Source organism: Petaurus breviceps, unplaced genomic scaffold, assembly GCF_028583685.1.
Source record: "Petaurus breviceps papuanus isolate PSGF00001 unplaced genomic scaffold, PetGlider_PUasm1.0 490, whole genome shotgun sequence".
Classification (NCBI taxonomy): Eukaryota; Metazoa; Chordata; class Mammalia; order Diprotodontia; family Petauridae; genus Petaurus; species Petaurus breviceps.
In genome coordinates this window covers 2,163,771-2,190,479 of record NW_027186352.1, presented here as the reverse complement: position 1 = coordinate 2,190,479, position 26,709 = coordinate 2,163,771, and the positions used below count along the sequence as shown (strand labels likewise).

Below are 26,709 nucleotides of genomic sequence, written 5' to 3'. Positions count from 1 at the left end.
AGAAGGATGCTCCTCTACTCTGGGATGTCACTCCTTTACCTGCTTGCTCAGTAAGGCCTTCCTTTAGCATATGGGCTGGGTATCACCTAGCCCAAAAATGGGCTACCTTCCAGCTGGTGGTTTGTAGGGGGTGGTACATTTACTTGGGACACGCTGTCCCACAGAAACTGTACTCACTTTGGTGGGTCCAGGCACAAGGTAACAAGGGAAAGTGTGACTAGGGACCTGTCAGGAAGAGGTGGAAGCAGTGGGCAGAGTGCCTCCACTGAGGAAATCTCAGTCTCATCCAAGGGCAGCAGGACAAGCAGCAGCACCAAAAGGAACCTGCTGTGGGAACCAGACTTCTCTGGGATTTGTGGTCAGTACTCTAGAGGTAGGTGGATGCCACAAGCACAGCTCCCCACTGCTGCCTTGGTAGAATGAGAGGACATCCCCTCATTGACCATTGTCCTCTGCTCTCTCCACCTAGGACATTTGAGTTCTCTCTCCAGGCCTCTGTTTCTTCAGATGAGGTGACTGATCTCAAAGGCCCTTTCCAGCTCCAACCTTCCCCAAAGTGAATTTCCACACTCATCCCAAACTGCTGCAGTTCTGCTTTGCTAATAGATGACAAACCCTTTGATGTGGGCACACTTATGCTTTGTGGTTCTTTGCTAGCCCCACCATGTCAAGTTACCCTTGAGACCACATTCCTACTCCCTGCAGTGATTCATGATGATTGAAATCCCACCTCTTTAGCCTGGCATTTACACTATCTATCCACTCATTTCTTTTCATGTCCTCAACATTCCAGCCCAACTATTTGCTATTTCTTGAACCCATCACTCAATTTCCTACCTCCATGTCTTTGTCTGCATGTGTATGCCCAAGTCCTATTTTGCCCTTCCTCTTCACTGTGATTCTTGGGACTCAGCTTCCTTTGTGACTTAGCTCAATTGTCACCTCCTACAGAAAATCTCCCCAATCTCTCCTCCTGCTATCAGTCACTTTATATTGACTTAGCAGTCCTTACACTGAAACCCTCAGTGGAATCCAAGCTTCTCAAAGAGGGGCCTATCTCCCTTTTGTTTTATCCACCATGCCCTACACAGTGGCAGGCACAGAGTAGGTGCTTAATAATATTTGTGAATAGAATTGAATTCATGAATTGTAGCCATGGAACTGTCCTGGGTGCTGAAGATATATCCTTACCCTGTAGATGTCGAAGGGCAGGGCTCCACTTTCCACCTTTTTCTTAGTCCTCTGAGGAAGATTGCCTTCCTGCAGCCACCCTGGGTCATCAAAGAAGGCTCAGAACCTGTTGTGTTGCCGGCATCAGTAAGGTTACTTTCTCCAGATTCTTTCCTTAGGACTTTTCCAGGGAGATTTGGCTGCCACGCCTCTGCCCACTTGGCTCTGTGCACTTTGCCTATAGTTTATCCCCATTGTTTAGCAACTTGATGCCTAAAGAGCTTCAGACTTGGAGAAGATCCCATAACTGCCCTTCTGGTTTCTTGATGATAATGTTACATGAGCCCCATCAGATCCATCATGTTCCAGGATTCGAAGAGCACTAGCATTTCATTGATTGGATTCTCCTCTTCCCCCCCCCCCTCCCAACCCCCACAATGAAGCTCCTGATCTCTCCACACCACAGAAGACAACATCCATGAATTTCAGGGTCCAACAAGGTTCCTGCCCCTGGCAATCATCCTTCTGTCAATGAGTCTCTGCCTTTGGCCAGGCTGGTGCTGGGTCCACAGAAGCAGATGTTGGTACCTCTCCAGATAGGTAGAGGTTGAACTGAAGCCCAGAAAGCCTTCAAGAGTCCAAGTCTACTTCCTTGGGAGAATGGGCCACTCAAAGAGGTGATTAGGGGAGGCCAAGCAAGTGGTCCCCTTCCTTTGAATCTTTGTTTCCAGGTTGAAAGTTAGTTTTCTATCCATGTCAAAGCAATTCTATGAATTTGAACACAGCTCAGATCTGTGTCCTGTCTTGCTCAAGTTTTTCTCATGGATTTTTGAATGTTTGAAGAATGATGTCCACCAGGAGCTTTGCCCATATTCTCAGCCACTTCTAAAGCCCATCATCAATTGCCATCTGTTTGAGCAACCTACCTAGTGCTTTACAGGTGATGAGGAGCTATTATATCCCTTGTCTGAGGGAGTTGGTGCTCACAGTTCACTTGAGGGGTGGGCAGTGCAGATATTATAATCACCCCCATTTTACAGATGAAGAAACAGAGGTTAAGTCAAGGTAAGACTTGTCCAAAAGTACCCAGATAACTATTGATAGAGTCAAGGTAAGAGAGCAAAGATTTTGCCTCCTCCTTGATCTGAGGCCTTTCCAGTGGAAGATGATAGGGTTTTAGAAATAGATCAGGAAGGACCCCCCATTCCAGGCATCAAATCCACCCCAACCCCCTGTCCTCTAAAGAAGATAAACTAAAGCCCAAATACCTTACTCCCACCACCAATCTACCCTCCCTTAGGTATAGAGGCAGCAGGACCTGGATTTAAGCTGAGGTCACAGAACTAGAGAATAAGGGCAGGAAGGAGCTCCAGAAGTGTGGGGAGCTTACCACCTCCTAAGCCTGGCTATCTGTTCTGCTTTGAGATATCTCTGACTGTCAGGAAGGACTGTCAGGACAAATCCTGGCATTAAATTTAAATGTATCTTCTTGTTATTGTCACCCTCTGCTCCTGGTTCTGCTTCTGGGGCCCAGTAAAACAAAGCTAAATCATTCTTCTATGGGAGAGATCATTATCTATCTCCAAAGTCAACTTTTCTTCAGGATGAACATCCCCAGAACCATTATTCGATCTTAACATGTTGTAGACTTCAGATATCTCACCATCCTAGCTGCCCTTCTCCAGATACTCTCCAGTCTGTCAATGTATTTCCTCATATATGTGATCTCAGAAGAGGGCAGAGTGTCATCTCCTGGGTCCCAAATTCTCAGTCTCTCTTCTCATCCTCTATGATGGCATTGGATCTCTTGGCTATGATCTTGTTCTGTTAACTCATCTTGAGATTCAGGCCACTGAAATCTTTGTCAAAGGCAATGCTGTCTGATTGGTCCTCCCTTCTGTTATACTTGGGGTGGAGATTAAAAAAAACTGATGCCAGAAATTAGCATATATACTCATTAAATGTACTCTTATTCAATACAAGAAACAATTGGACAATCCAGGTTCACTTGGCCTTTTTTGGAGCCTTAGTCTGCCATCCAGTATTAGCTATTCTTCCCAGTTTGAGGTCATCTGATCATTGGATTAACATGTTTTCTCTGTTTTAGAGCACAGGATCAAGCATAGATCTGGAGTGCTCTAGAGGAGACCTCCTTCCAAATTTATGTGGAACCATTACAGAGTATGTTTGGAGTCTGGCTGTTCCACTTGTTCTGAACTCACCTATGTGCACTGTCATGTAGCCGATGGGCCTCCATCTTTCCCACAGTGTAGCATGGGAAGCCACGCTGCGGGCTGCTCAGATTCCACTTAAGCAGTCTAGTAGCCTGTCAAAAACAGAAGGAAGGGGCGGGGGGTGAGTCCGGCAGCCAGAACCTTTTCTCGAGGAAGTCACCTGGCTTTTGGAGATTGCTACTTTATTCTCCATTTATCTATTAACTATCCTAACATTTTGTCTGAGAATTTTGACAAGAATCAGAATTCTGACCAAGTCCATTCTCCTCTCCTTTTGGAACATGGTCAGATCTGACCTCTGGCCAGCCGCGTCTCTGTTCTGCATGGGCTTTCAGATGTCCCTGACAGGAGGCTCACCTGCACAGGTTGCTTGAACTCAAGTGAGATGATTGATGTATGTCACGGGCACCATTGACTTGGAAGTACTAATTAAGCCCCATCCTCTTTTTCGTCAACATGAAGGGCTCCTTGTTGGCTCTCTCATTATTAACCAGGCTTGTGTTCTGTCCCTTGTAGCCTATATATAGGTCATTCTTCTTGGAAGGGAGCATAGAAGCCAAACCAGCCTGGAGCACTTTCACCTTCTCCTGATTGCTGGTCACCATCACCTTGTCCATCCGAGCATGGCCATTAGCTAGTTTGCTGGAATTTTGACAGCAATTTAAAGTTTGCAAAACACTTTCAAATAGTGTTTCATTTGATCCTCACTATAGCCTGGGAGGCATGTGCTAGTGTTAGCCCCAGCTCATAGATGAGGAAACAGAAGAAAACAGAGCTTAAGTGACTTGCCTAGGGTCACATGGCCAGTAAGTGTCTGAGGTGGGCTTGAGCTCAGGTCTTCCTGCCTCTAGGCTCAGCACTTTCTCTGTTGCGACACCACTTGATTGGAATTAGAGAAGCCACCTTGTCTGGCTTACCCTGATCTCTTTTTATCGCGACATTTCCTAGGCTTTCCCTGGAAGTGAGGTTCTCTAGTTGGGGGTTTCCAGGGTCCTCACTGGAGTTTTATTTTTGGAGAATCCCCTTTGAAAATGCCCCTGCCTTCGTTATCAGTGTTCATTGGTGAGGCCGCCTACATATGTTAGGCAGCAGATCTACAGGCTCTTGGTGAATGCCTCCACCGTGTCCAGTTTGCCAGTTTCAGCTAGAGCATCCTGCCAGGTTAAGAGAGAAAAGACCCTGCATGTGCCCTGTGTGCTGCAATGCTGCCACTATGTGGACACCAGCACAAAGTTCAGTGCCTGGGGGTAATGCAGAGACACTCAGGTATAAACCTGTGTTTATACATGATGTAATTAGGCCACTAACTGAGACTGTCATTTCTGCATACTTTATAAGAATTTACCAGAGAACACAAGCAATGTATTTGCTTTCTAGTGATCTCAAGTAAAATTCCTAAGAGTGAGGTGAAGTTTTGAAACAACCTCCCACATGACACATCATATTGTTCATGGAAGTGGGACCAGGTCAAAGTCCTTGGGGCAGTGACCAGAGGAGTTTTGAATATGATTTTCCATTACTTTGTGGGGGGGATACATTTTCCCCAAATGTGCCTTAGGAGCTGCCCAAAACACACTTTATGACACAACTGTCTTCAGAATGAATCAGAAACAAAGCCATTAGCACCCAAAGTCAATCAATTGATAAGCATTTATAAAGCACCTACTATGTCCCAGGTACTGTACTAAGTGTTAGGGGTGTAAAAAGAGGCAAAAAATCAGGCCTTGCCCTCAGGGAGCTCACAGTTTAAAAGGGGAGACAGCAATTAAATAGGCAGCAAACAGACCATATGCAGAATAAATAGGAAATAATTCCGTGCATCAGGAGGTCAGGGAAGCCTTTCTGTTGCAGGGGGCTATGCCTGGAGGAGGCAGAAGGCACAAGTGATTAACTTTCACCTCCCTGGGGTTTGATGTGGCTGGGTTGGTCAACTGACCAAAACAAATGTTTTACCTTCCAATGGTAGCTAGATAAAATGTAGCCATTATCAAGGAAAGAAGAGTGTGTCAGTGAGACTAAGTTTATATGTGAAGGTCTTAGGAAAAGAAAGATGCCAGTGCATTCTTTGATGCATTCTGCCCAAGTCAGCGACACACTGAGTTTCCACACAACTCTGCGAGGAGCTCTGCAACCTGAAAAACACTCTTCGGCAACTAGCATTGATCAGAGTGAGCCATTCATCCTCTCCTTCCTCCATGGACTTGCCATCCCAGACACCTGCTGGAACAAGCCCCAGAATCTATAATGGGCCCTTCCCAGAGCCCAATCCTAAATCATGTGGCCATTTAGGTACCATCTGGGCTTCAATCTGTCACCTTGCTGCACACCAGAGTTGTCAGGCAATTTTATTTTATTTATCAAATTTATCAAATTTCCTGAGTGATGCCTGCCCCAGCCTTCTCTGTCTCCACCCATGAGACTCATGGGGAGGTGATGGCTATCAGTCTTTGGCATCGTTCTCTGGCTGGGTCTTGTTATTCTTCCCATGGGGCCAGGCAGATAGTTCACAAACAGGGAAGATATTAAATTGCATCACTGCAGCTTTGCTCTCTCTCCTGCAGTGTGACTTGACCTTGATTTTGGCTCACTTATCTGAGGCCATGTTTCTATCTCATAATCAACTCTTATTTTTAAGGACATGAAATGGATAGAAGAAAAGCAGGCTCTCTATCGCAGAAATCAAGAACTCATCGAAAAGGTACTGTGGGCCTTCATTCACTCTGCCATCCATCCATCCATCCATCCATCCATCCATTCATCTATGCATCCATTCATGCATCCATGCATCCATCCATGCATCCATGCAACCATCCATCCATCCATTCATTCATCTAGCATTTACTCAGTGTCTAAATGGACTTTACTTTTTGGGCAAGTTAGAAATGATGCACCAGGACTCATGGGAAGGGGATGTATCCCACTGTTACAGCATGGGAGAGTGATTCCCTCGAGACTTTATTCTAGACCTGACCCATCTAGGATTCCTTTTGGGAGGCAACATGATACATTGAGAAGAGTAGAAAGAATCAGAGGACCTGGGTTCAAATCCTGCCTCTGTAACCCTTGTAGGCTACCTTGAGAAAGTCAGTCCACTCTAGACCTTAGTTTCCTAATGTCTAAAATGAAGGAGTTATGCTAGATGACCTCTCAAGTTCCTTCCAGCTTTATATCTAAGATCCCATGCCTTCAGTAGTCTCACCTTCCTTTCATCACAACCTTTTGGCTTCTAGTCTACATTACTGTTAAATGATGATCTTTTTGTCTGCCCACCTCTCTCCTCAGCTCATTTTTAAGCCCCTTGAGGGCAGAGCCTATATCTTTTGTCCATGGGATCCTAGGTACCTAGGATTTAGATATCTCTGTTTTATTAGGAAGCAGCAGATAGCCTTGTATACATTAGGTACCAAGGAAATGTTGCTGATCATAGTGATAACAGTGATGTAATATATCAACTTTCCAAATTCACTTGGACCCTGGGAAAAGAAAAGCTCATGGAGACAGTGAGTCTGTCTATGTTTAGTTATTTTCAGTTTTGTCTGACTCTTTTTGACCCCATTTGGGATTTTCTTGACAAGGATACTAGAGCAGTTTACCATTTTATTCTCCAGCTCATTTTATAAATGAGGAAACTGAGGCAGACAGGGTTAAATGACTTTTTCAGGATCACACAGCTAGTAAGTGTCTGACGGCAGATTTGTACTCAGGTCTTCCTGATTCTAGGGCTGGCACTCTATGCACTGTGCCACCTAGCTGCCCTACATGAATCCATCTACCCCTCAAATTATTTGTTTAAAATTGGAACCCTTTCCCAACAATGAGAGCTATCCCAAAGTGGAATGTGCTGCCTCAGGAGGTTGTGGACTTCTTCTCCTTGGAAATCTTCATCCAGGTGTTAGACAATTACTTGTCAAGAATATTGTAGTTGGGATGCCTTTCATATACAGGTTGGTGTCAGGGCTGCTGAGGCTTCCTCTAAGTTTCAAATGCCATGACTCTGTGCATCACTCCTTGACTGATTCTTGACAAAACACAGCTTTGACAATTGGCAGATTCTTAGTCTTCCTACCTAGAATATGTTTCAGGCTTCACGAGTCCTTAATCCTAGCAGTGGTTTAAGCCACAGCATCCTTTGACTGTGGGATGAGGGGTGAGAATAACAGCATTCCCATCAGAAGCATGCCTCACACAAGGCTGTCCCTTCAGCAACCGAAGCTACTTTCTTCTGGTCATTCGAAAAAACTATACTTTGCAAATCTTCAATCTAAACAGAAAAAAAGGGGTTAGAAACGGTCTCTGAGAAAAAAAATATGTAAAATTGGCTATTTATATTTACCAGTTTAACTTTAGATGAGTGCTTTGTAAATCTTGAATGAATTAAGGGGTAGAAAGCACTTAGAAACCCTTTAAGCACTAGTTAAATGTCAATAGTAGCAGCAGCAGCAGCAGCAGTAGTAGTAGCAGCAGCAGTAGTGGTGGTGGTGGTGATGGTGGTGGTAGGCATCTATATCCAGGTGAAGAGTTACTGCTAATGTTGTTATTATTAGTGAGCTCCAGCTTTGGCCTCCTGGGTCCATGCTTTTTGTAGAAGTTACAGACGGTTTGGTTGGATGCATGTAAGTGACACTTGCCTTCTAAAACACTGTCTCCTTTTAATGAACCATATTTTCTCAACATATATTCATCTAAGTAGAGCAGTGGGCTCGGCAGCCCCTGCCAACATGGACTGAGCCAGAGAAAACAGCCTTCCCAAGGTAAGGGGTCATGCCCTTTTGCTTCTGGGCTTAAAGGCTGGTTTTCTCTAATATCCTGGAAGCCCTAAACCCAAGAGAATCCGCAGGCCAGCTGGACGCCTTCCTGTCTGTTCAATGACTCTGCCAGGGGGTTCTTTTACAAAATTTTCCATTTTGTTATGAATTTAACCACTATCACCAAACTTGAAGGCTGCAGCAAACAAAGAACAAGAAAAAAACAGCTTACATGGGAAACTGAACTTTAAGTAGAATTTCTTTTTTAATGTATATTCAATTTAACAGGGTGGTAAAAGAAAAAAAAAAAGCCCTGTTCCTGTCTCCTGAAATTCATTTTCTTTTGCATTTTTCAAAAATGTGAAATTGGTGCTTTAAAAGCAATGTCTTTCAATACTCAACAACTCCCTCTTTCTCCAGCCCAATAGAAGGCAGCCATTGTTAGTCAACTCTTCCATAAGAACCACTCAGCTGAAATGATGCTCAATGAGGACAGCGTTCTCCTTCTCATGGCATTTGTAGTGTGGTTTTCCATTTCCCACACCTCTGGTGGGAGCCTGTGGTCACAGCATTAGCCATGGTTTCAGATATGAAGTCAGACTTGCCTGAAAATGATCCCTGAGTCTCACTGACATCAAAGAGATCATCTCCATGAGCTTGGGGGCTCCATGGCACTCAGAAAAGTCTGCCTGCTCTTGGAACTGTCTTAACAAGTTTTCAGAGAGCAGAACAGTCAAGCCTTCAAATTAACCTCAGATCTGCTACAATCATATAGAGTCAGACCAAAGAGTCCTTTCTGAACACTTACTCAGAGATAACTAGGGTAGAGTGACTGGGACTGTGCTCCAGGAGGATGAAACTTAGAGGGTATTAACAGTCCTTGCAATCCTTCAGTTGTGAAGAAATAACAGCTTTTACTCTCTTCTTGACAAAAATGAGTAGTTAGATAGGAAGCAGTGGTGGCTGCTTGTCGGGTGCACTGCTCTCCAGCTCACCCTCACCCTCCTCTCCATAACTTTTGGAAGCTGTTTATTTCATGCACATAAATCACTAGCTCTGTCCTTATAAGCATCTTCATTTGCCCCCTCCTAGATCTCAGCCCCAAAGAACTGACCATCAGACAGCGACTGATTTTACCATAGCAATCCTCGAGGACTGCCTTCTTAATTGTGGCTGTGGGTGTGTGGGGGTGGGGAGGAGTAGGGGGCAGTATTTGCATTGGCAAAGGGCATAGTCCTACCAAGAAAAATGGGAATTCTTGATGTGCCATTCAAACAAAGTGGTGCCTGCCTTGGGTGTGGCCTGAAGAGAGTACTTTGGAAAGATGTATTTATTGGTTGTATTAACTAACTACCTCAATCTAAATATTCTTCACAAGAAAAGTAGATGATTGAGAACTGCTGCTCACTGAAGACAGACTGCCTGGGCAGGGGGCAAAACATGGTCCCTTGGGTCACTCAGCCAATAGGCCTGAAGAAGTGGATTGGGTAGTAGTGAGCTTTCCACAGTCAGGCCAAGAAGTCACTAGAGGTTATTGGCCTGGGGTCTTCTCAGATTCTTAGTTAACTTCTTCTCCCCCCCTCCTCCCCCAGCTTCTTCCTCTTCCTCTTCAGTTCCCTTAACTTTGTGGAGATGGAGACGAACTACTGTAGTGCTATAGAAAACGAGGCCACTGAGGTAGATCCAGACAGTTATTTACTTAGCAAGGCATGTGCTTGCAGAAATAAGTCGGGCCCAAGGCTCTTGACCAACATGCAGACCCAGAGGCTCATGGCTTTTACACAACTTTTAGCTAGCACAAGGGAATGCGTTAGCTGAGCTGGGATTATGTTATGGCCTATGCTAATTTCTCATGAGTGGGGGTTTTACAGAAAACACAAAACTCAAAGGTCAGTGAAACTGAGTTACAAAATGGAGTAGTCAGTCTCCATCATGCCCTCTCTGTCTGATTCTCAGCCGGTTGCCTGCTCACAGGGTCTCTATCACTCACCTCTACCTTTCTGGATTTCCCAGAAGGATGGGTGGGGGAGTCTGCTTTATTCCTTTACTGAAACAGAGTAGATTGTCTTAGGAATAGGTGTAGGTGTCCCCGGGATAAATAGTAAGAGAACTTGCCATCTGGGCTATTAGTGGCTGTTGGTGGCCCTGCTCCAAGGGGTTGGGAAGCCATAAGGCATAAAGCAGGTGCTTTACAATCTCTATGGGGCTCTAGAAATGACGATGATTGGCATACTGTGCCATGCTCGATGTCCTGAGCCAGCGCTAGGAAGCCACTGGGTGGGCCCACCTCTCTTCCTCTGGTCTTCCTAAGACTAGAGCTCACCTCTGGTGCGCCTCAAAGTACAGGCCACATGGGATCATCTGGTTACAGACTCTTCTCTATTTTAGATAAAGCAAATGGAGACAGAAGAAGCGCGGCTAAAACATGATGTCCAGGACGTGAAAGATCAAAACGAACTCTTGGAATTCCGGATCTTAGAGCTGGAGGTGAGTGTCCGTCCTAGAATCTGTCTGGGCTCCCAAGGCCACTAGGGGGCGGGGAGGGCATCCTCTTCTGGTCAAAGCTCGGTGAAGACCAAGATCCAACTAGTGTTTCCTGTGACTGTCCCAGCCTGGCAGGACTGATGTCGAGCCAAGGATTAGAGCATTTCACAGCCCTCATGCTCAGTCCTTTGGGAAAAGCTTATAGCCTCCTGCCAGCCAACGCTGGACAAAACCAATGTGGGATGGATGGTAGCAAAGGGGGAGGGTGGGTGTCCACCGCCACCCGGCCTCTATTTCAGGCAGGGCCCATAAAGAGTTCAGGTTGCCCCTTAGGATGCTGAGATATGAGGTACAGTGACTGACGGAGAGCATCTGCCTGAGAACGCGCAGGGCTCCCCATTGCTTTCTGCACAAGCAGATTTTCCTCAGGCTGATTGTCGCTGGGATGATGCTGAGTCGCATGGTGGGAACTTCTGCAGAACCCTCCCTGTGCGTCTTCCATGTTCTGTGGCCTTTCTTTAAACTAATGTCCCCTGAGTCCTCATAGCCCTGTCCATGGTGAATCCAGGAGCAGGAATGCGCCGCACCCAGATGTTGGTTGTGTTTTTAATTTTAGGAGCGGGAAAGGAAATCCCCTGCTATCAACTTTCACCACACACCTTTTGTGGAGGGGAAAAGCCCCCTACAAGTTTACTGTGAGGCCGAAGGCGTCACGGTCAGTACTGCCCCTTCCTTCCTGTGCTGCTTTGCCATGAGCTACCCTGAGCCCCTCACCTCATTCTGTGGATGATTTGATTTTTCTCTGGCTGCCCAGGACATCCTTGTGGAGGAGCTCATGAAGAAGCTGGACATTTTGGGGGATAACGCCGTAAGTGTATGTTCCTTTACTAACTTTGCATGCTTTGGTCCCTCCCTTCACTGCCATCCCTTTCTCCATACAGAGTGCCCAGGAAGTCGGAGCGCTGCTCCCATACCACCTCTGGCTCTTGTCCTTAGGTACCTGCTGGAGGGTGGCCTCTTAGGACCCTTCCATCTCTCATAGTCTAAGACCCAGACTCATTGAAGAAGTGTCTGCCTTCAGAATTCAGGTGGCCATTTTGTTTTGCATACCCATCTTGGTTCAAGGAGAATTATTTCCCCCTTTTTCAGCACATGTTCTGTGAAACAGACCAACTCATCCCGCACCTGGCCCATTGTCCAAAGCTATCCTGACATTGGAAGCAAAGGGAATGGACATTGAGCTTTTTGCTAGTGTTCTGAATGCATTTAATTTTCCTCTAATTATTTTTGTCTAATTAAGTTTTTGTTTGTTTTTAGATTCTGGATTTCCATGGGTGCTTTATATCCCCCCTCCCAGGCCCTTTGCTTCTCAGGGGGCTCTTCAACTGGCAGCAGAAACTCTCTACTATCCAACTCTCAATTACTCCTGGTAACGGAGAAGGGGGGGCAAAGAGCTTGGGTTAATCAGATACCCAGACCCCCCTCCCAGGTCTCCTTTTGGCTCACAGGAACTCAACCTTCTTCCTAACCAGACTTCTCATGAGGCATATTACCAGGTAGTCCCACGTGTGGACCTGAATTTTTTTCCTGCCTGCTCCTGTCTAGACCATAACAGGGAGGTCAAGGGCAGGACCCAAACATGGGCCACATAATGGAGGAAGAGAAATGAGGGCCTTTGATCAGCCTTCAGTGAGAAACCAACCCTGGAGTAATTGAGAGCTGCTGTATTGCCCATGCCCTAAGTACTAAACAATGCCCACAAATCAGTGGCCCTGCCCTCGAAGGTCTCCCACTATGGAGATCTCAGGGGAAGAGCCACATGGGCAGTCTGGAACCAATCACTGTGGGCAGAGAGGGAACGAGATATGGCAAAGCAGTGAGGTGAGGCAGGGAAAGCTTGGGGGCTTGCTGAAGGTGCTGTACTTTGTCTCTGGCTCCCACACAAAGCTCCTGGTTCTGAGAGATGGGCCACTTGGGCTGACAAAGCCAAGTTAAACGTGCCTCTTGGGGAAAGTGCCCCTGAACCATGGCATTGCAGAACCTGGCCATTGAGTGAAAAATGGGAAGGTGCACGAGCTCAGAGAGAGACTTGGACCTCTGAGTTGTGCAAAATTAGCTTACTTCCCTCCCTCACCCCACTCAGCTCCCTGAGACCTTCCAACTAGCACTAGCCAGAAAGGTGCCAGGTTCTATTTGACCGAAAAGATGGTCAGACTGAACGCTGCTGACCACTCTGCAGATGTGGTTCACCCTGCTGTGGTCTCTGGTTTCTGCTTGTTGGTATCCCAGTATCAGACTTGAGCTTAGAACTGGAAGAACCCACAGAGATTGTCAGATCCAACACCCTTATTTATACGGGAGTGAACTGAGGTGCAGAGGGAGGAAGTGTTTGATTCCAAGTCCCACAGCTGGTTTGTGGCTGGAACCCAGGTTTTCTGCCTCCTGGGCTGGTGGTCTCCTACTTCCTCCAGCTGTGTGTCCCATGGATGCTTCACAAACGTTCCCTGAGCACAGCCAAAGCTGTGTTGCACAGAATGTAAAAGTGTGAGATTAGGGATTCTTTTTCCTTCCTTGGAGCAGAAGTCCACTTGCTCTGGCTGTGTATGAGGTAACCACAGTTCAGCTTCAGTGGCTTCTCTGGTGATCCAACATGCCTAAGGATGACCAAGGAAAGCCAATTCCCTGGCTGAATACTGTGCATGGTGTGCCATCCATTTCTCCCACTTTCTGGTCTATATTTAGATGCAGAAGATCTCTGAGGGCCAAAGGTTTGGTTGGTAAAGCACAAAGGGGAGCTTTTCCCACCTCTGGGCATGAACCCATTCTGGGGCGTGTTGACTTCATGTGAGTTGGCCATGATCTTGTCACATTCGCCACGAGTGGGACTGCACTGTAAGATTGGCCGTCAGACGACTGACGGGTATTCCATAATCTGAATCTGGAGTCTCATTTTCTATCAAGGGCACTAGTGGTAACAAATCTTCCATGCTGGCCCTGGCTGATGTTTGTGTTTAACCTGACCATAGTGGAATTTAAAGGGGGAAACAACCCTGTCATTTCCCTGCCCGCATCATCTCTGCCTACCTGGGACAGCCAAGTGGAACTGTGGCCCTTGGGTTGGACTGAGAATGGGATAGGATGCAGGGGAAGTGAAGGGGAGAACAAAGCAGAGACTGCTCTAGGACACTGGAACAGCCTTTTTCTGGTTCCCCAGGGGGCCAGGGCAGCAGGATAGAGAGGCTGCTTGCTGAGACTGGCCACCAAGAGAAGGAGGTGGCTACAGCAGGTGTGAGTCAATTGGGTGCCTGAAGATATGAGTTAGCATGGGAGGGTTTCAGACAACAGCCTCCAGGCATTTCTGTTCATTCATTCATTCACCCATCATTCATTCATTTAGTGAGTATATACTGGGTACCTTCTAGGCTCTAGGAGCTGAGGAAGGAACAAAGTTAAGTGAGCACTTGCAGACTACTGGGGGAAGATAAGACACATACAGATATAAATGTGGAGAGTGTGGAGTGTGCACCTGTTCAGGTAACTTCCCAAGGGGAGTAGAAGAGGGACCAGGGAGGCAGCCCCATTCCACACGTCCACACGGGCCAGCTTCTCAGTGGAAGCCCATGGCCAATGCCCGGTTGGCTCCCTCTCCCCCAGGAAGGTGGGGCAGGTGCCTAAAGCCAGAGTCTTCAGACTGTGTTGCCCCAGGCCAGGCCCCCTGCCATCCTTCCTGCCTGTTTCTTAGTCCCTGCCTCCCCGTGGATGATTATGGTTACTCTGTTACACACTTTTCATGTTTATTTAGATTATAATTATTTGTGCAAGTACCTTATCTACCCCCTACAGGTGAACAAGTTCTTTGAGAACAGGGATGTATCTCTTAGAGAGAAGAGAAAACAAATGTCTCTCTTATGTGTCTCTCTTACCTATATGTCCCCCATCTCTTAGCATATAACATATGAAATGAATGAATGAATGGACAAATAGACAGGTTGGCATCTGTTTGAAACTCTCCCAGCTGACCGTCTAACTCATAGCTAACAGCAGTGACCCAAGCCCGCTGTTGGAGCCCCTTCTTCTCCCCTCCCGGCAGAGCTCAGACTCCAGCAGGCTCTGTGTCTTTCCTGCTGCTCCTGGCGCATTTGGGAGCCAGAGAAAGGCAGTCACACTGTAGTAATGCGGGGGGGGAGGGCTAAGAAAAAAACCCTCTTCTCTCTAGCATCACAAACACGTACTGTAGCCCCAGATCCAGTGGCGTTCTCTTAGTTGCCATTCTTTTTGACTTCTTGGTGGACTTTGATCCTGCCGGGTGCTTCATCAAAGCTATCCTCCATAGGCTTCTCTGAGTCCTGCTCCGACCTGCTGGCCCATCCCATCACAGTCCCTTGGTCCAGGACAACATTGTTGATCCCTAAGCGTCACTGCTCCCTGTTCCCTCCCTGTTCTCTTTATGTATTTTCTCTCTTGGTGATTTCATGAACTCATATGGGTTTAATTTTCACCTCTACATAAATGACTCCATATCTGTAGTGCAGATGTAACCTTTCTCCTTCATGCTTAACTTGAAGACATAAATGCCAGACTCATCTCTCACCTCTGCCACTTACTGTTGGTATGACCTTGGGTAAGTCATGTAAGTTTTCTTGTCCTCAGTTTCTTCACCTGTAATGTGAGGATGTTGAACTAGTTGGTCCCCAAAGTCTCTTCAAAGTCTCCATATCTACACCTGAGCATCCCATCAGGATTTCAAGCTGAATATGTCCAAAATGAAGCACATTCTTCCTTTTCTTTCCTGTTTGTTTTATTTTTATAGCAGACTATTTACAAATAATCCCCCTTTAATTTAGTGTGATAACTTCCCACAATAAACTATTTAAACAGAAGCTTTGGTCAAGAATAGACTAAAATAGCCGATCAAAAAGACATCACTGCTGATTTTTTTTAAACCAATACAGTCACCAATTATGTTAAAAAAAATCCGCGAGGTTTGGACTTCTGGTAGGGTCTTTCCTGTGTTCATGCAAATGCTGGAGCTGCATTCTGTTAAGTGTCTGTCATGCTAGAGAAAGGAAATACAGCTTCACACGATTCGTAGCCCCTGGATTGAAGACTCCAAAGTCTTGAAATCCCAAATTGTCATTGCTCCATCAGTGCCAGCGGTACAAAATTTGCGGCAGTCTTGTTTGTCTACTTCAAAAATAGACACTTGGGTGATACTGTTTTGGGGTAGCGTTTCTAGAGCGGTGTTGCGATCCTCAATTGTGGCTCTCTTGTCCATGTGGTGGAAGCATTCCATGGCAGAGATGTTGCGCTGGGTGCTCTGTCTTGGAATGTCTAATTTGGAGATGAAGGTCAAGGAGCCACGATCACCATAATTGAACAGCATTGGGCAGCAGTCACCACACTATTCTCAGAGACAAACAACATGCTCAGGAGTGGGAGGAACTCTGTTTTCAGCTGTGAAACCATCACGTTTTTGGAGGCATCGGCAACTGATACAGTACTATCATGGCTGACCCAAGCCAGGCGGTTCCCACTGGCAGAGAAACTAACTCCTTGTACCCAACCACCACTTCGGTTACCACCAAACTCCGACATCAGCTGACCAAAAGGCATCTTGGTACCCCATGGAGCACTGGCTGGTTTTTCACCAACTTCTTTAATGTAGGCAGAAAAAGCTGTGCATTTGAAGTCACAAGATCCAGCAGCCCATAAAACATTGTTGGGGTGCCAGTCCAAACTCAGGACAGTAGAACGAATTGGCTTTTTCATGTGTTTGCTCACCCACCAGTCATTTTCAGACTCAAAGTAGCACACAGAAATCAGTCGAGCTCTACTCCCTATGGCAAATTTATTCTCCAGGGGAGATCATTTCACAAAGGTGGCTGCACAGTTAATCCTCAGGATCACCAGGGTTGATTTCCAGATGCCATCTTTCTGATTTCAGACGTAGGCATTATGGTCTGCACCACAAGTCACAATTTGATCACTTTGGGGAGCCCAGTCAATATCTGTGAAGTGTCTATTGTGTGCCTTCGGTTCATGGGCTTTTGCCCACTGGTTCCCATTCTTCTTGTAAATGTGGACTTCATGATTATTAGGGCTAAGGGCAATCCGAGTACGGTCTCTGTTTCAGGCATGGCAGGTCATTGGCTCTCGCAAAAATTGATGTAAGGACATTATTCTTAGTGTTTTCAAAAAGGAAAAGGCTGGGATGAGGAGGGTGAGGACAGGCCCCGGAGCAGAGGATTCTCGGAATAAGCTCCAGTCGGTGGCAGGAGAAAGACCTGAATTGCCTTTTTCTTGCTCCAATTTCACTCCTTTTCTCTTGAAGACTCCTCCTCTTCCCCCTCCTAGTTCTCAGCCTCAAAGCCATCTCTTCCTTCTCTCTCACTCCCCACCTCTCGACTTCCAAGTCTTGCCAATCCTACTTTAGAGACATCTCTCACTCTTGCTCAAGGCCTCGGCACCTTTCTCCTGGGCTACCATAACAGCATCTTAATTAGTATCCTCATTACCCATCTCTCCTTGCTCCAAAATAACTTTCCCTACCTGCCAAAATAACCTTCCTAAAGCCCGAGTCTTATGTCACTTTCCTGGTCAAAGACCATCAATGGCTCCTTATTGCCTCTAGAGAAAACAATGCAGAGTACTTACTTTAGCAGTGAAAGCCCACAACCTGGTTCCTTCATACATTTCCAGATTTATTTCCTCTTTATCCCATTCTACAATCTTTATTCAGCCAAACTGAACAACTGTCTCTTCTCTGAACTTGGCATCTTACCATTCATATCTGACTGTGGGCAGCCTCAGCCTCTATGCATTGCTAGGTATGTGTCCCCTCCTTAACCATGTCTCTCAGAATCCTTGGCTTCATTCAAGACTGAGCTCAGGAACACCAGGGCCTCCTCTGGGAAGCCTTCCTTGAGCTGTTGTCCTTCTAGTCATCAGGGCTCTCTCCCTTCTGAAATTCTGATTGTGTCTTCTTGCCCCTGCTCCCACCAGGGAAATATTGACTTTTAGAATCCACAGCCCTCTTTCACTTTCATCTCTCCTGGGACTAAGGCAGTACTTCTCACATTAACAGCTGCAGCAGCAACAAACTGAACTGATTTTGACGGTATAGGGAACTCTCCGTGTGGACACTCCATACACCAGGGCAGACTAGCAACCGGCCTAGTTTAGCACCTCATTAGACCAGGAGCTCCCCGAGGGTCAGGATGGAATTTGTGACTTTCTTCTCATCCCCTTTCCTCTCAACAGTATTGCTCTCCCTAAATGCCCACATAGTACTCCCTGCCTGAGAAGGAGTCTCCTCTGTGTACACGTGGGCCAGGGTTGTTTTAGTGCCCCTTTTGGTGCCTTGCTGTATTTGGAGGGAAATGTTGATCAGTAAATGGAAGCCTCAGTCAGACATCGGATGCCATCCCCCGAGCCCAGGGTCGTCCCCTTGGCTGTGCAAGCATGGTGGAATTTCCCAGGTACAGAGAGTGTGTGGTCCGTGTTCCCCTCTGGATGCTCAGGTCCCCAGTGTAACCAAATGAAGATCCTAATGCCATTGTCAAAATCTGAATGCAGTGACTGGGAGTCAGGAATAAAGGCCTCCATCCATCCTGCCAGGGCCATAAGTAAAACATGGTGACTGGAGAATCTGGGAAATTCCAGAAACTCCAGCCATTTTCCAAGCATGAGTATTGTACCTGTGATCCCTGGTTCCCAGGCACTGTTTTAATAACTCATGGGATGTATTTCTTGTGCGGATGCACTTTAAGGAAAAGTGTGCCCAGAGACACAGGTATGGGCAGCATTCTCATCACTGCAATCTTTGGATCTTTGCTCAATCTGTAAGTGACTCCATGTGGAAAATGGTGTCCTGGGGGCCAGGCTTTCTCTACTCTAGAAGATGCCATGAAATCAGGTCATTAATAATCCAGAAGAGCTGTGGAGAGGTTCAAATAGGGAAAAAAAATCAGATGCTGTATCTACAGATGAAAAACGAATTGCCTTAGAAGGGTGAGGAGATATGGGCATTTCTAGAACCAAAGGAAAATAAGATGATGCTGTTCTATAAGGAAAGCAGGTTTCTGCAGTCTTGCTAAATGCTTCTCCAGAATGTGTAGTGTCTGGGACAGTGGAGCACCAGGCAGAACCACCTGGACCCACTGGCTCTCTCTTCTGCTTTTACCTACAGAATTTGACCAATGAGGAGCAAGTCATTGTCATCCAAGCAAGGACAGTCCTGACCCTGGCTGAGAAGGTAACAGATATTTCCGCCCTCTTCTTGTACACAGTCGTATACATGGTTGTGCAGAACACAAAGGTGTGATTGTTCAGAATTAGGGGCCGGAGGCACAGATAGAAATCCACTAACGATGCCCTGCCATGGAAAAGTCTGTGAGGTGACATTTGTTCCTGCATGAACAGCATTCGTGATCGAGCTTGTCCATGTAAGATTCACCTGGACTCTGATGTGCAAGTGTCCACATTTGCTAAGCCCAGGTTTTAGAGAAGATAAGCAATGCATGCCACCTTGTGGACTGTTGTGAATTTTGGTTTGGCCTGTAAAAAGGTACTTAGACTGGTCACTGGGAATGTGCCCATTCACAGTTCTGTGGCATGGGACCCACAGCCCTCTCCTTGTGTACCTCACACCTGCAGATCGACCCACACTTAGCTGCCTACCCTCTCCCCTCCCACAGTCCATGTGTGGCCTGCCCAATGCTTGTGCCTGTGAGGGACAGAGGGCGAGAAACTCTGGGAGAGTTTGGGTTAGAAAGATGGCTGAAAATGCAGTCCTTCTTTCCTTATTTATTCTCTTTGGGAAGCCTGAAGCCAAGAGCTCTCCCTGGCCCCCCCCAACAAACACCCCTTCATGCAAACTTTTTTTCTTTTTTCCAAAGGAGGAAGGCTAGAGATGGTTGGGTTGGGAAATGGGTGGGGAAGGGGGCAGGCTTCCAGCAATGCCAACCCACTCGAGCTACCAGTCACCCCAGGCCTGATTCCCCAGGGGCACCTTGGAAGAATCTCTGAGCTCACTGACATGGGTAGTGAACAGCAGGCAGGACCACAACCAGGCTTCCATCTTCAGCAGCCTGTCATCATCAGGGTTAGAGATAGGGACAACTGGCCTTTCCCATGTCACTGGTTTGTGTGACTGACTCCTTGCTGCACACCTGGGGAGAGCCCTGAGGGCTCTCTTCTCATTTCATTCTCTGCTCAGCCCTTTTTGGCTCTCTTTCTGGTGCCATTGGGGCTCATCTCTGACTATGCCTTCTTTGGCCTTTGACTAAGTGCCTGACCATGACTGCTTGTCATCTTTCGTGTTCAGTGGCTCCAGCAGATAGAAGTGACCGAGTCTGCCCTGCAGCAGAAGATGGTGGATCTGGAGAATGAGAAGGTAGGCAGAACCTCCCACAGAAAGGAAAATCATTTTCAAGGTTGTGGGGCCAGGCTACCCATAACCAGGTCATGACCTTCTTTCTGTCCTCAGGAGTTATTTAGCAAACAGAAGGGCTATCTGGATGAAGAGCTTGACTACAGGAAGCAAGCACTGGACCAAGCACACAAGGTAAAAGCCAAGTTCCTACCATGCATGGCCAGATAAAATTCCAAGTTTAGCAATGCCATGGTGGAATTGACATCTTCAGCTTCCTCATCATCTTGGGCACTTTCATCAGCTACCAACATAGCTGGCAGCTGAAAACGAAATTAATGTCCCTAGGCTACATTGAGAGATATAGTGTCAGAGACTGGGGTATTGAGAGCCCCTTGACTCTGCTTGAGGAAGACATATTAGGAAGGATAGTGGCAAGCTGGAGAATATTTTGGTCAGTGTTGATTTAGGGTTAAATCGAGGGAGATAACCGGGACAGCTAGATGAGGGTGACCAGGCTAGTGAAGATCCAAGATCTTGCCAAATGAAATTTGGGTGAAGAAGCTGGAGATGCTAACCCTGGAGGAGAAGACTCAGGGAAAGTCATGACATTTGTCTTCAAGTGTTTGAAAGGCTGTCATTTAAAAAAGGTTGGTTTGTCCCCAGGGAGGAAGAACCAGGTGTAATGGAGGGAAATCATCCAGGAGCAAATTTAGGTTTGACATCAGGGAAAAAACTTGCTAACAATTGGTGCTCCCTAAACATGGAGGGAGCTGCCTCAGTAATGGCTTTGAATACAAACTTTCACCCTGTGCTTTAGGCACTGGGGGTGTCCCTTGGAGTGAAGACACAGTCCATGTTTGTTTTCTAGGCAGCCATATCATACTGTTAACTCATGTTGGGCTTACAGTCTGTCAGAGCATCCAGATATTTTCCAGAGTGACTCTTATTTGGACATTTCCTCTATCTTGTACTTGTAAAGTTGACTTTTATAATGCCAATGTCAGATTTTATATTTGTCACTAATGAAACTTGTCTTGTTAGATCTAATCCAGTATTCTATATTTGGATCTGGATTCTCAACATGTTAGCTTTAAGACACCTGCAATTTTAATAATAATGACATTTTATCAATTAAAAACGGCAAATAGCACGGAGACGGAAATCCCTGGAGTACCAGAATAAAGACCGCTACTTGGCACCAGATTAGGCCTTTTCATGGCTATTCGGCAGGTCCAACATATCCCAAACCCCTTCCATGTACACTTATGCAACTCACATCTCTCCTTTTTTTTACAAGAGTAGCATGACACATTGTCAGATGCATTACTGAAATCTGGGTAAATTTTATTTATAGTGCTCCCCTGATCTTCCAGTCCAGTGACCCTGTCAGAAAAGGAAATGAGGTTAGTTTGCCATGACCTAGATTAGATGTAGTGCTGATGACTTGGGTGATCACAGCTTCCTTTGGAGATGCCTACAAACTTTCTCATGAATATTTTTTCCTACTGTTTCTGAGAACAGAAGTTAAACCAACCAGTCTATAATTTGCAGATCCTTCTTCTCCTTCACAAAAACTGGGGAAATGTTTACCTTTCTGATCTTTTTTTTTTCCCTCAACTTCACTTTTTTTTTTGCTTTTTTGTAGGGGAAAGGCAGGGTAATTGAGGTTAAGTGACTTGTCCAAGGTCACACGGCTAGTACGTGTTAAGTGTCTGAGGTCACGTTTGAACTCAGGTCCAACTGACTCCAAGGCCGGTGCTCTATTCACTGTGCCACCTAACCATCCCTCAACTTCACTTTTAAATCTATCTCTGCCCCCCCCAAGAGAGCCATTCATTGGCACAAAGACTCAAAAAGAATAAGAGAGAACAAAAGCAGACCCCAAATCCTGAGCCAACCAACGAACTGACATCAGAGGAAATACTCCACCCATGTCCTTCGCTTCTGTGAGGAAGCATTTTTTAGATCTCTTCCTCAAGGTAGGGCTTGGTCACTATAATTGCCTACCATTTGTGATTTTCTCCCTTTTCATCCACCTTGACACTAACATTGTTACAGCCCTGAAGTCCCTCAGTTTCCACATCTCCCCATGCTTTTCCATGTGCCTGTAGTCTTTGTCCCTTGTGATACTTTGTTACCTCATGTTGCACGACCATCCCCAGCTGATGGGCTTCTGCTTTGTTTGCATTTCTTCTCTACTTGAAAAAGTGCCACTGGAAGTAGTTTGGGGTGTATGGGACCTTCCCCCCTCTCTTTGACTTCTTTACAGTCTCTGCCTAGTGATGGGTCACCGAAGGGTGTAGACATTCTCATCCCTTTCTTAGCGTGATTCCAAATTACTTGCTAGTGTGGTCGGGCCAGTTCATAACTCCACAAACAGGTATCCACGGGCCTGTCCTTTCGGGAGATTTGCTGGTCCCCTATCTTGTCGTCTTTGCCGGTTGAGGCTGTTTTCAGTGTGTGGTCTTTTAATTATCATTTGTTCATGAGAACCCCTTGTTTGTTTGTTTTTGCCTTTCTCTGTACCTCCATTGTTTAAGACACTGTCTGTCGCATAGTAGGCATTTAATAAATGTTAGTTGACCGACTGACTGAGCTATCCATAGGGAGAAAACCCTTTGAATGATCAAGAACAGCTCAGTCATCACTTCTGCCGGGTCTTTTGATCCTCTAGGGGGCAGCTTACTCACTTGAATTGTTTGAATTTGCATCCCGTCCTATTCGTTCTATCCTTACAGTCCAAGGATTATTCTCCTGGGAGAAGAAATGGAAGCAAAATACCAGTTAAAGAGTTCGGATATTTCATCATTGTTGATATGAAATCTCCCTTTTCTAAATCTTCTTCTAACATCTCAGCAACAATCCATTTGGGAATCTTCCCAGGAATTAAGCCATGCCCGTTGGCTTAGAGTTTACAAACATCACCATTGTCCTTCTTCTGAAAGTTGAGTTCCCGTTTGCTTTTATACAGTCCTGTGGTCTTTGACTTTGTCCAAGCTCTTTCCAAGATTATTGGCAGTGGCTCAGTCTTCAACCTCTACTCATGTATTATTACCTTCAAATCCTTCACTGTCCCATTTGCCCTCATTCTGAACTTTCCAACTTATTGATACCCTTCCTAAAATGTTTTGCCTAGAAATGAGTCCAGTAGCAGAGACATAGTCTGGTCAGGGCGGGGTGAGCTTCTTCACCAACTGTTATATTGATTGCCAAAAGTCTGGGGATGATTTGCTTTGGGGCTCAAGAGGAAGTTCCCAAGATACCACATATCTCAGTCACAGCCCAAAGACCTCTTTGGTACCCATTAACTTGAGTGAAAGGACTTGAGGTCTACACATTCCTCCAGAAAAGCATGTTTACAAGGGATAGAGTCTATACTCAGAGATTCAAACCTTATGTATACCCACCTTACATATGCAGAGCTACTTTTCAAATGAGCAAGAACAGATAATGTTTATATATGTATGTTTATGTATATATGTATATGTGTATTTTACATATGTATACACATGTATGTATATGTGTTGTAGTTAGGCTAGTGAAGGACCCAAGATATACACACATATGTATGGTACACATATACATATGCCTACAATACATGCGTGCATACATATATGTGTGTCATAAGCTAGTGAAGAACCTAAGACATATACATATGTATATGCGTGTGTGTTTATACATACCGATAATGCATGTGTATATACGTGTGAGTATTATGCGTGCAATTAACATATATACACAAATATATGCACATATATACACATAAATCAGCCTCAGTCTCTCCTCCACAGTCCTAAGAGTCCAATAGCCAGGCATAGGTCAGGATGACTGGCGATGGCCCCAGAGGCAGTGGGAAATCTTGACCTTTTTAAGATAAGGTCTTTCCCAGGTCTCAGTTTGTCTGAGGCAACATCCATTCAGTAATAAAAGGCTAGGTAAGAATGAGGGGAGAAGATGGCCTAGTTTACCTTCACAAATGAATCCATCTGGGAGGGGAAGACCCTCAAAGTTACTGACCAGAACAGAAACAGCTGATGCTTATATTCTGTATGAGGGTTAGAATTCCCCCAGCTGAGAAGGTGGGAGAAGATGTGGTTTTCCCTGAGGAAGGGCACTCCTGCCTGGATCCATTGACTGGAGTTATTTTCAAGGCTTACAAAGCAATTTACATCCATTCCTCCAGTACATTCACTAAAACCCAGGCACTGTGATAGGCAATAAGGATATAAAGACAGAACTGAAACGTTCCCTGCCCTCAGAGAGCTTACAGTCTTCTGATATTCTCCTTTATAAAGACCCTGTGAAGGAAACCTGCAAGGGTTATTATTGCCACTTTATTGCTGAGCATTGGGACAACTTTCCCAAAGTTTCATGGATTATTGGGTAGAAGAGCCAGGCTTTAAGGCCATAGATTGAGAGAAGAGTCAGACCTTAAGGCCATAGATTGAGAGCTTGAATGTCATTTAGCCCAACCGCAACCGAGGCCCAGAACAGTGAGTGGTCTGTCTGTGGTCATTGTCTGTACCTGCAGAGTTGGGATGATCCACATCCAGTTCTTCTGAGTCCAGACCTAAAGCTCTTTCCTTGGCATCCCATCTGTCAGTTATTCTGGAATGGAGGAGGTTTGATGAGGAAGAGTGAGAAATGAAGCAGACTGGAGTCAAATCCAGGCTGCTTTTGAAAGCCAGGCAAAGGAGTAGAGAAGAAAGGTGGTCGTTTATAGGGAGAAGTGTGGATTTTTTTCCTCCAATATCAGTAGTAGAGTTGAATGGTGAACTTCCCTCTTCCTTAAATATTTCCCATAACAGTGGGTGGAAAAAAGAGTTGGACTCAAGTGGAATTTATTAAAGACGTGACTTCCCTCAACCAAGCCGTCAATTTCCTAGCCCTGTCTCTTTTGTGTTTGATAAGTCATGAGAAGCTCCCATGACAGGAAATTCTTATAATGCAGTTTTTTTCAAAAGCAGTTAAAGAGGGTTTTCCTCCCAGCCCCTGAATTCTGTGATCTGCAGGGAGCTTTCTCACTGTTTATATAACCAGAGCAAGGGGCACAGAAGGGAGACCTGTGGGGAAAAGTCCAGATGCCAACCCTAAGATGGGAACAGTTCACACATAGAAAGTTGCAATGGCTCCAGGCAAGATGAAGTTAAAAAAAATACAAAGTGATTTTCATAACTATTTTGCTCAAGGGAGAAAAACATTCATTGAAGAAGATGCAATAGAAAGGGAGGGTGGTTTGTGAGTTTGCCTTTCCAACAAAGTCTATGGGAGAAGTTCAAACTTAGTTCTGAATCTAATTGAAAAATTTTCAGGACATTAATCAGTCATTGAGATCTTGACCCCCAGATAAGAATTGAGGAACTGCTCCCTAGACTTGTTCTGGTCCTGAGTTAACACCATTCTTGGGAAAATGAGCACCTTCCACGAACACTTTTTATGCATTGTCCATCCATCCATCCATCATCCATCCATCCATCCATCCATCCATCCACTCATTCATTCATTACATATTTGTCAAGTGCCTACTATGTGTGCTAGATTCTCTTCTAGTAACTAGATATACAAAGACAAAAAAATAATAATTCTGACCTTAAGGATTTAAGGAAACCTTAAGGGGTTTCCATTCATTGTATTGGAAGAAAACAACATATGCCTAGAAAAAAATGAAATGAAATAGACTGAAAGTCATTTCTAGTGTCGGGCTTGGCTTCCTATAGGAAGTAGAAATTGAGTAGAGCTTGAAGGAAACCAAGGACCCCATAAGACAGAAATGAAGAGAAGCCCATCCTAGGCAGAGGGACTGGATGGTCAATGCAAGGGCACAAAGATGGACAGTGCAAGGTGCTATCGGGGGAATCCTGGACTTGTACGCCATTTGGGTCACTTTCACCTGTCTAGGCAGCCAGGGGGAGCCAGAGTGCACAGAATTCTGCCCTTGGTGTTAGAAGAGCTGACACTGACTGAGTGGCCCTGGGCAAGTCACTTCGCTTCTTTTTCAGTTTCCTCATCTGTATAATAAGGACAATAATATCCCCTTCTTCCCTGGGTTGCTGCAAGGATCATATGAGATCCTGACTGCAAACCTTACAGCACAGATAAAAGCCAGCTAAAAAGAATGGTGATAATCACCCCAATCCCCTCTGTGATGCTGCTGATGGCATGGGACTATGGGGGGGGGGGGGGGGATCTAATTGTCTGATAATTGTCATTATTAATTTAAATCTTGTGCAAAACTCAGCATCTCCTGACATTTGTCGTTTTTATTTCCTCCAGCCCTGACTAGGTAGCTCTCATTTGCCTCATGAGTTAGAAAGGGTGAGGCTCTTGTTCCCTCTTTGTAAGACACAAGACTTGACAATGGGATTCCAGGGTGAAAGTCCCCATCCTCCAGAAGGTTACCACCCAGCAGAGGGGTTATAGGGGTCATATTCCTATGAATACAAGGGTTAGCAGAGATGCTGGGCTTTGGGAGCTTGTGTGGAGATGCTGGGCTTTGGGGGGATTATGTGGAGATGCTGGGCTTTGGGGGGATTGTGTAGAGAACCTGAACTTTGGGGGGATTGTGTGAAGATGCTGGGCTTTGGGAGCTTGTGTGGAGATGATGGGCTTTGGGGGGATTGTGTGGAGATGCTGGGCTTTGGGGGGATTGTGTGAAGATGCTGGGCTTTGGGGGAATTGTGTAGAGAACCTGAACTTTGGGGGG

General features: G+C 45.8%; 1 protein-coding gene and 1 pseudogene across 4 annotated transcripts in view; one reads left to right on the top strand and one right to left on the bottom strand.

Annotated features, from left to right (window-relative positions):
* JAKMIP3 (Janus kinase and microtubule interacting protein 3) overlaps positions 1-26,709 on the top strand; it is a 65,397-nt gene that overhangs the window by 32,930 nt on the left and 5,758 nt on the right. For 2 of the 4 annotated variants that reach the window (XM_069101651.1, XM_069101653.1), the window contains 7 exons: positions 6,040-6,102; positions 10,538-10,636; positions 11,250-11,348; positions 11,448-11,501; positions 18,822-18,887; positions 19,959-20,027; positions 20,121-20,198. In XM_069101651.1, coding sequence (XP_068957752.1) covers positions 6,040-6,102; positions 10,538-10,636; positions 11,250-11,348; positions 11,448-11,501; positions 18,822-18,887; positions 19,959-20,027; positions 20,121-20,198 — 528 coding nt within the window. Of the gene's footprint in view, positions 1-6,039; positions 6,103-10,537; positions 10,637-11,249; positions 11,349-11,447; positions 11,508-18,821; positions 18,888-19,958; positions 20,028-20,120; positions 20,199-26,709 lie in introns of all 4 variants that reach the window. The other 2 variants (XM_069101650.1, XM_069101652.1) reach the window with 1 other exon arrangement.
* LOC138172047 (actin-related protein 2/3 complex subunit 1A pseudogene) lies at positions 15,487-16,824 on the bottom strand (annotated as a pseudogene).